The 9,839-nt window shown below is 50.3% G+C and overlaps 1 protein-coding gene across 1 annotated transcript in view; it reads right to left on the minus strand.

Moving 5' to 3' along the window:
* Positions 1-7,548, minus strand: part of SMAD6 (SMAD family member 6) — a 35,420-nt gene extending 27,872 nt beyond the window's left edge. The window contains exons 1-3 of the mRNA XM_017737027.1: positions 7,545-7,548; positions 7,161-7,217; positions 5,372-5,449 (exon numbers count right to left, since the gene is read on the minus strand). Coding sequence (XP_017592516.1) covers positions 5,372-5,449; positions 7,161-7,217; positions 7,545-7,548 — 139 coding nt within the window. The remainder of the gene's footprint in view (positions 1-5,371; positions 5,450-7,160; positions 7,218-7,544) is intronic.
* Between the last annotated feature and the right edge of the window lie 2,291 nt (positions 7,549-9,839).

A 9,839-nucleotide genomic window follows, 5' to 3' on the forward strand; every position in this document is an offset into this window, starting at 1 on the left:
GCTCCAGCTGTTGGTTTGGTGGCCCAACATGAGTTATCCCACAGGGTTTTAATGGAAAAACAACCACATGGAGGCAATATCTCCCTCCAGCTTTGCTCTAGGGTGCTTCTCTTCCATTGCCAAGTCATTTAACTTTTTTATTTTAAATTTTTCTTAAATTGCTGCTTGCTCAATGCTCGGAACAACTTCTTCATCTGCTTATTATTTTCCCAGGTGGAACACTCTGCTGGGTTACTCTGCTTATGGATGAAGCACTGCTATCATCAGGCTTTAGACACAACGAGGAGCCCACCTGGCTACAGAATCAATGATCCCTTCCCTTCACCTTCTGCTCCCAAGGAATGTCTGAACTCCAGGAGCTGCCACCGGAGCCACCACCCTGGTGAGCACAAATGGGATGCAGAAAAACACACTGCCCTCCACAAAAAGAAAGACATCTTTATATAAAACAAAGGAGCACACCTGCACCTCTGTGAAAGGGACAGCACTGAAAGCCCAGGCATCGGCTCCCAGAGCTTCCCTACCTTCCCTTTCAGGGATTAACTCCATGATTCACCCTGCACTTGGAGAAGTTGCCTTTGATGTCAGCCCCAGGCAGGGCCAGGAGCTGCACATGAGCAAACCCCCAGGGAGAGCAGGTTATTGCTCTGATGCTCTCCCAGCCATCCCAGCTCTCCCATGGGGATTCCAACATCCATGGCCATCCACAGCCATGTGGGAAAAACCTCCACAGTGAGCAAAGAATTGCTCTCTGGTGCACACTGGAAAATAGATGCACTTTATTTCCCATTGGCAAACTGAAATTATGGAGGAAAACTGTTTAATATAAAAATATCTGACAAAGCACCTCGAGGATGTATTTTTTTGCATCAAAGAAGTAGCTCTTGGCAACAGGCTCGTTCCTCCGACCAGGAGAGGTTTTAGCCAAACACTTATTGCTCTAGACTGCACAGGGGAAGACAAGCCAGCAAACCTAAAGTTAAATATGAAAGAAAAAAAGAAACCAAAACCATTACTGGCCCAAACAAACATCTGTCTGTGATTAAACTGGACGCACAGATATGTTGTGCCTTTTTTTAAAGGATTTGTTTCTACAGGAGGGGGGGAAGAAGGGATGAAAAGGCTCCAGGGTGGTGCTGGGTCAGACCCAGCCTGCAGCCCCCAGCCAGCACTGAGACACACCAAAGCCAGAGCCCACCCTCAAAACCCAACACTTCTCCCCCCAGAAGAAACTGCTGCCCTATTAATGAGAAAAACCCCTTTTTTTCTATTAACAGGTAATTCCAGAATCTCTCCCCCAGCCTGGAAAGGGCAATGTTTGCCCAGTTGCCACACACATCCGCCTGACAGATTTAATGGGCTTTTTTTTTCCTACTCCTAACACACGGGATCTTCATAAATTTCCTTGTTAGCATAAATCCTGCAGTCTGTTATTTCTGGGGGGAGAGGAAGGGAGATGTTAACTTTCTCCATTCGGTGGGTTTTAAAACATGCTTCCTCCTTAAGTTCATCCTAAATATTCTGGGAGCAGAAAAAACCCTCTGGCTCTTGCATGGAGCCGTGGCATCGCCTCAGCAGGGCTGAGTCACCAGCTGGGATGGATGCTCCTGCCTTCTTCCTCCCTTTGGTGGTACAGGGACCCTGCTCCCCAGATCCAATGCTCCCAGCCCCACCACTGCCCTGCAAAAACTTCCCCATCTTCCCAGGTCTTTAAAAAAAAAAAAAAAAAAAATCAGAAATAATTTAAATAAGCTCCAGCCCATTCAGTGTCTGTGTTTCTTCTCTCTGTTAATTCACAGATTTCCTCCACCATCATCAATCACCAAGCAGAGCTCATCTCCACATGGAGCCCATCACCTTCTGGACATCAGCAGAGCTGCTGGGAATAAACTCATGCCTGTGCTTCCACTTTCAGGTGGAAAACACTTTCCTGCTGCTTTGGAGCACAGACAGGAATTCACCCCTCCTCTAACAAACCACCAATCCAACATTTCTTCTTTAGGATGCACATTTTCATTTACAAAAGGCTTCACCAGAGCTGAAACTCTTGGAGAGTTTTAGCACATGGGGAGTGATTTTGAAGTTTAAATAAACAATAAAAGTATTTTTGGAAAAAATAAACCAGCATCTTCCCTGGTGATGGTCAGGTCAGCACAGAGACCTGCAGGTGCAAGGCCACCTTTTGCTCTCCTACCTGTCCTCCCCTCCTGCACCGTCCTCAGGACCTGAAGAATTTAAAGCCACTACTAGCAAGAACTTTGGTCAACGCTCATCATGGGGCTTTTTCAACAGGAATGGGGATATTCCATGGGTTTTAAAAAAAGGTCCTTCCCAGGGCCAGTGAGGGAGAGCCCTGTGGGATTCAGGGGAAGGCAGGCAATCCCAAAGCCCACAGCAGCTGCTCCAGCACATCCCCACCATCCCATCCCAGCTCCCGCAGAGTGGCTCAGCCCTCCACACGCCTGGCAAGTCTAACGGGTACAGCAGCTTCTTGGCATGTGCTGGAGGAGCCAAGTCTGAGGGGAAGGGAAAAAAAAATTGCTACAAATGTTCCACCAATTATGAGTCACGAGGCTGAGCTTTTGTTCCTGCCTTGCTGGATTTTGCCCTTTCCCTGGTATTTCCCCACCTCCGGCTGGGAGCCACGGGGACGCCAGGACTGGCCAAGGCTCTGCCAGCTCCCGGGGGACAGACAGGCTCAGCCCAGCCCAGCCCAGGGAGCCACCTGGGTTTACAATATAACTCCCCAAACAGCAGGTTTTCTTCAGCTCTGTTCCCCAGGCAGAAATGAATCTAAGGAGGAAAAGATGGAGCCCCTCTTAGTGCTCTCACAAGCCTGAATGTGGCACTGCTTGAGCTCAAGAGGCAGAAACTTTGAGGTCAAACATCTCCAAGTGCCTTTTCCCACCGACCCAGATCTTCCCAGGCCATGGCACCTCACTGAGAAAACAGGAGCATCCCCATTCCAAGGGAAAAGCTGTGGCGGGACACTGATCCTTGGACAAAAAACTTCATTCCAAGACCCAAATGCTTTGAACATGAGATGAAGAGGGCTCTGGGGTATTATCCATGGATCCAGGTCGTATCCACCCAGCTATCCACAACTTGTGCTTCCAGTTAGCACTGACTGTTCTGCTGAACTTTACAGTGAGCCTGCTACTTCACTGAAGACTTTCCCTCTTTTTAAGGGCAATATTATAGCCATGAAAGGTTCTACTTCAAAAAGAGGGTTTGGTTTTTTTTTTTAAATTTACACATATGACAGAGATCATCTTCTACCTTCATGCTATAACCTCCTGTTTAGAAGTTCATCAAATAAAGGAGCAACAGGAGAAGAATGGTTCTCTTTGTTACCCAAAATTGAATTTTGTGGTTTTAGTAGGAAAAGCCTTTTTGATGATCAAAGCTGAAGCAATAAATAGTAGTGGCTTGATGCTAGATCCAAAACGTACTTATTTTTGGAAGACAAGTTAGATGCACACTGTGCTCCCGCAGTACGCAAGAGGAGGCAGGGAGGACCATGTGCTTTGTGTATCACTCCCACAGACCCACACTTCAAGCAGAGCTATTAAATGAGTTGAAATGGAGAATAAACAAACTAAAATGTGGCAGGTAGACTGGAGCCTAAGTGGGTTTTCCCTTGTACTTCCCCGTGATGACATGTATGGGTTAACTTCAGCAGGGCTCTTATCCTCTTTCAGCAATTGTGAGCACTGGGGAAAAATAAATCACCCAGCCCCAGACTCTTATTAAAAGTTACACCATTGGAAACGGCACAGGGGGAGAGGAGGGATCCGGTTTCAGCACAATCTCAGTCACATGTTATCATTGTATCGTTCAAGGAAAAGTTAAAATCTCTCTTCTCTTCCAGCAAACCCACCAGATGTCCCATAAAGACTGAGCAATGAGAGAAGCGAAACCATTACATCCTTAGGAACCCCAGTTTTCCAACTCGGCTGCTGTAATTAATGCCAATTATCAAGTTACAACAAAAGCCACGGGCATGGGGAGCTTTAGAGACGTGTATCCAGCCCCAGGAATGTTTGCTAGGAATTGCAAACACATATTTATTAGAGCACAAGGCTGAATGATCCAAGTCCTGGCTATCAATTGCTCCCCTGCTCTGGACACTTGGCAGCACAACAAAAGCCTGTGGGCTGGCACACGCCGGATCCGGCACGCGGCAACCGCGGCACCGCCAGCCGGCCACTGCAGGGGGACCTGAAAGGACAAGGAGAAGGGAAAATCCCCAGAGGGAAATGTGCCACCGTGCCACGATACAGACCCTGTGCTGTTTGAACACCCTTTGGAGCTGGCATCGGTCTAAATATCCCAAGGAAGGCGCAAGTCTCATCGAACTGGCTGTAAACTCTTGCAGGGAAAGAAAATGAAGAGAAAAGCCACGACCAAGGGACCAGTACCCTCAAGATCCCCTCCAACAGCTCCCCTGACTCACAGCATCACCCCCAAGAGAGCAGCAGATTCTATCCACGTACTCAGCAATCCAACAATGAGGCTTCTGAGGTGCCCAAGCCCCATCCCACCCCGGCTGCTGAAGGAGGCACGTGGGGCTCCACCAGGACCCACATTTGTCTGCCTTCACCCCAGTTCTCAGACCACGAACTAGGCAAAGAAGTTAAACCTGGTCCTATAGCCAGGCCCCTCCTGTCCCACACACAGTCAGCCCGCAGCCCGGGATGAGACACCAAGGAGAAAGATGTGGAATAATCGCTGCAGCCAGAGCTCAGTGCAGGGCCAAGGAAAGCCCCAACTCTACCTGCTGTCAGGTAAAACCACCCCAGGCCTTGCAGAGCCCCATTAAGTGAATGAAAGGTTGCAGGGTGGGGCAGAGCAAAAACCAGGACCTAATTAAGCCAAGCTTTGTTCAGGATCTTCAATGGCTCCGTAGCTGGGAGCCTGCTCATGAAAGCAGGGATTGCAGCCTGGGGCCAGGGCCCAACAGGTAACACCAGCCCAACGGACCCGGCTGGAACCACCACAGAGCAGCAGCACTGGAACAGCCTCTCTGCCCCTGCCATGGAAATGGAGAGGGCCCACAGCCCTCCCCCACAGCAGCCCATGGCCCTGGAGCCTGGGATAGGTCCGGGTAGCTTCCACACGGGACACGCACGGCCCTGTGGCCACCTCCCAAATATCCCTGCTCATCCCACAAACAGCATCTTATCACAACATGCACAGCACAGACTTCTTTGAAAAACCAACTCAAATAACTGCTCTTTTTTCCCTTCTCTTCACACCAAGAGCACAAACCAAGAGCAGGACCAGGACCCCCGTCCCCTCCTGCTGTCCTGCCCCACCACCAGCCCCCAGCACGGACCTCGCGGGCGGGAAGGCACAAACAGCTGCCAACCTGAGAAATCTCCGGGCGCGACGTTGGGAGAGTTTGTAGCCTCTGTTTCAGTGTAAGACAACGTGGAATCTGATAGATCTGGAAAAAAAAAAAGAAAAGAAAGCACTTTTAGTCCTGCTGCATTTGCCAGTGCTACGTGAGCACCCCTGGCTCCTCAGCTTCCCACCACCTCCCTGAGACAAACTCTCCACAGAGCCAGAAAGCAGCGATTAACTTTGTAGCTCCACCACGCAAATGCAAAGCTTGAATTGCCTCGACCACAAAAATAACTCCAGTTAAGTTGATCAAACAAGTAGGAACTTGGTGCTTACTGGATAAAGTTACATTAAGCCTCTAAACAAGTCAGAGTTACTATACTTAATTATCACCATTAAAATTCTTGAAGCTGTTTATTCTTGCTTCCTTCCTTCCTTCCTCTTTGCTGAAGCGAAGGAAACTTTGTTTTAACAAGTTAAGAGTCTTTGTTATTCTCTCTTGCTTACACCCCTCTAATTAAGTGCTCAACTGTTTGCTCACAGATTAACTATTATTTTTCCAATCAAACAAGCCAGTGAAGCAAATTTCAATCCCTGGCTGCTGTTTTAATAAAGTCACGTGTCGTTCACCATCATCTCTCCCTGCAGCACAGCAGTTTCTAAAGGGAATTAACTTGGAAGGGGGAGCACGGGGAGGGAAAACTCCTCTTTTTTTGCCTCCACACCTAACAAAAAAACCAGAAAAAAAGCCACCACCAGCCAGTTTGGCTTTGCAGGCCACTCTGGTCACAGCCCTGTGGCGATGAAGGCGCCAGGCAGAAAGGTGCACACATGGCTGAGTCGCCGGCAGTTCCCAGGCCTGGCAGGGCAGGGACTCACCTTTGGCAGGGGCAGCTCCCGCCTTCCCCCGGGGCTGGGTGGGAAAGGCAGGCACTGCTGTCCCCTCCTATTGCCTGCCCATCTGCCTCCTCCCTGTCCCTGCCCCATTCCCTGTCCCTGCCCCATTCAAGCAAAAGCGGCTCCCGTTGGTCATTAACCCCAGTAAATCACTGACTATGGGATAGGGATAAAGGGAGAAAGCCCCCAGCTGCACAGATCCCAGCAAGAAATCCAAGAGGGATGTGGGATTCCTCCCTTCCATTCCATGTCTTTGCTTCCCATTTAATTGAGCAAGAAGGGCTGAGAAAGGATGGTGAGGATGCAGCTATGCCAGCTCAAAACACCTCCAGGCCAATGTGCAGCACACAGGACCAGGATCCAAGGCTGCCAGGCTCTCCAGCACCCTGCACTCCACACCAGCCTACCCACCCCAGCTGCTTTCACCAGTTTTGTTTGGAAAGCCTTTTATAATTCCCCAGGAAAAGTGACAGCTCATCCAGAAATGACACAGCACCGAGCTTCAAAGACTTTCCATCTCATTGCAAGGAGCAGAGGAAGGGTAATAGCCGGTTCCTCCATGGAGCAGCACAGCCAGGCCTTTATGGAAATGGCACCCAGGAGCTCCCACTCCCGCAGATTACACACGCAGACAAAACATGACGTCTGGTAACCTTTCATTATGCCTTCATTAAAAATAGAGCTTCATATTATTTTGGAAAATATGCATGTGTCTACACGGTAATTTGGTAGGATAAACCGGCATCCATTTACTTCTTAAAACCCATCAGCTGACGCTTGCTCAGAAATAATGAGCAGCCATAAAACCCCGACTTGTTGGCTTTTGCCTGACGTGCCAGGTAGGGCTGTCTCAGAACCAGCACCGGGGCTGCACCATGAAAGAGTTCCCGGGAGATCAAAAGAGACAAAACACATACCCAGTGGCTTTTGCTCATCATTAGGAGACAGCCGAGAGTAGGGAGGCGGTGGAGACTCTGGAAAAACAAAACTTTAGGTTAGTGCTGTGTTCAGTTCATCAACAAACCCTCTCGCTTTCTCTTTTGGGGTAGGAACTCTTCCAAGATTATAAACACCCAGTGGAAAACAAAACACTTGGAAGTAACTGGAGACCAAGGTTTTCCCAATTTTTGAAGAATGGGAGTTCCACCTTGAACTTTCAAAGTGGACTTTGCTACTGAAAATGCTGCACTCCTCTGCCCCATATCTGTGCCTGGACACTCAACAGCTTGAGCCACACAAAACATCACATTATTCCCAAAGAACTACATTTCCATCATCTGCACTGGGGGACAACCTTCCACCCATGACTCCAACACACATGGCTTAATAAGTGCTCCACAAACACTTTGCAAGTACTGAACAGAGAAGTTGGGTGATGAAAAGACTCCTCTTGGCACACAGGGCTGACACGAGAGCCAGGCTGGCTTCAGCCACCAAGCCACCCAAGTAACTACGGTCCATCCCAACAAAGGCCTCGGCACAGAAGCGGCTCAGGAGCAGAGGCCACCATGGTCCCGCTCACCCTGAATCCACCCCACAAAGCTCCTGAGCTCGGCTTTAAGCAGCAGGACTGAGCAGTCATGTGCTCCAAGTTCAGCAAGTCCTCAGAGGTGCTTTGCTGAATCAGGTCATTCAACCAGCTCTCGCTGTCCTTGAAAGGGTCAAGACCGTGCAGAAGGCTGATGAAGGTCCTTCATCAACTCCACGCCGTGATTGGAGGGGTTTCTTTTCCCCTTCCAAAATATGACAGTAATGTTTCTTGAATTACAACTTGCCAAAACTGAGTGTGCAGCCAGCTGGGCTGTATCAAGGCATCAGCATTGAGCAGGCACCGACTTCAGTGAGAAACTGTATTGTGAAGTCAATCAGCGGCACCGCATAGAGCACGGAAACAGGGGTGTGCTCCTCAGCTCCCACCTGCACCTGGCAGCACTCAGCCAGCAACTGCAGCTCAGCTTGGCTGAGTTCATCAAAAAGAACCTCAGCATCCCCCGTGTAATGGCTCTGGGCTCACCTAATGCTTCTCAGAAAAGGTTCCCCATTTCCCCTAATGGGGCAGGGTACTTATGGATCTCAAAATAAAAAAAAAAAAATAGAGGTGCCAATGTCCCCATGTGGATGTAACTGCCCAACCTGGCTGTGCTGGTCCCATGCCAGAGCCAGACCTACTGTCACCAGGGGCTCGTTTGAAGCACCCCAGCACTTCCACACCCCTCAGCTACGTCACCCCACAGTAAACTGGGTGGGAAACACCAACAGGATGATCTCTGTAGGGAGCCACTTGTGGAAAAGGGCATCAAGGCCTTTTCTTGGCTCCTGTTACCAGCGCCCAGTCGGCGCGGGTGGGGTCCTGGCACAGTCACCCATTATCAAAGTGATAAGGAGCCACTTGATAACAGCTCTGCTTTCTACTACTCCCAGCACAGGGCTGGCAGCCGCTCACCGCTGGGAAAACCACCACCGCTGCAGGAAAGAGACTGGGAAACTTCTCCCGTTTCTAAAATAAATGCCCCATTCCTAAAAACGCAGCTCAACTCCAACTGGAATAAAAAAGCTGCCTCCAGCCTCTAGTGATCTTCGGGAGAAGCACGCCCAGAAGAGAAGTTTCTTTGAAAGAAGTGATGCAAAGCGAGGCAGAAGCCCAGATTGCAAAAGAAATAATAAAATCAAAGCTCTTGCCAAAAAAAGGGGCAGTCAGCATAGATTCATAGGATGGTTTGGGTTGGAAGAGAGATTAAAGATCATCTCGTTCCATCCCCTGCCATGAGCAGGGACACCTTCCACTATCCCAGGCTTCTCCAAGCCCCGTCCAACCTGGCCTTGGACATTTCCAGGGATCCAGGGGCAGCCACAGCTTCTCTGGGCACCCTGTGCCAGGGCCCCCCCACCCTCACAGGGAAGAATTTCTTCCCAATATCCCATCTAACCCTGCCTTCTGGCAGTGGGAATCCAGCTGTCCAGTGTCATTGAAGTTTTTGTACAGCCTGTTAAGTATTATTTCGATTTCTGCACCTCAAACTCTAACATGTCTCTGCTCCGTGTAACTATTCCCTGCTGACACGGACACACGATCGAGTATTGCTGAAAGAAACAAAAAACTCAAGAAAACCAAACCCAGCCTTGAAAATGCTCACCTCTGCCCAGGGTAAAAAATGCGAAACCCCCGAGAAATGCAGGAGCCCCAGGTGTCCCTGCGGGTTCGGAGATCCCCACGGCGGGGACATCCCCGCAGCCCCCCCGAAGCGCCTGCGGCTTTAAGCCGGCGGCGGTGACCGCCCGGCTCCGATACGAGCGAGCCAGGCTGGCGCCAGCGGGATGGAGCCGCCGATTATCGCCCCTTCGGCTCCCAGAGAGCGGGGAAACTCCGCGGGAAGGGAAAAAAAATTGAAGAGAAAGGGCTTTTCACGCACAACTGGAACCGCTGGTTCCAAGAGAGGGGGGATGCCCGGCGGGGACCCCGGGCCAGGCGAGTTCCTGCCCAGGCGTCCCCGCAACACCGCGGGGCCGGGGCAGCGCTGCGCACGAGGCTTCGGATAAACCCAGGAAAGGGTCAGAAATCCCGAATCCCCAAATTGGTGGGTGTCTGTGGCGGGGGG

Source organism: Corvus brachyrhynchos, unplaced genomic scaffold (genome assembly GCF_000691975.1).
Source record: "Corvus brachyrhynchos isolate BGI_N302 unplaced genomic scaffold, ASM69197v1 scaffold200, whole genome shotgun sequence".
NCBI classification, from domain to species: Eukaryota; Metazoa; Chordata; class Aves; order Passeriformes; family Corvidae; genus Corvus; species Corvus brachyrhynchos.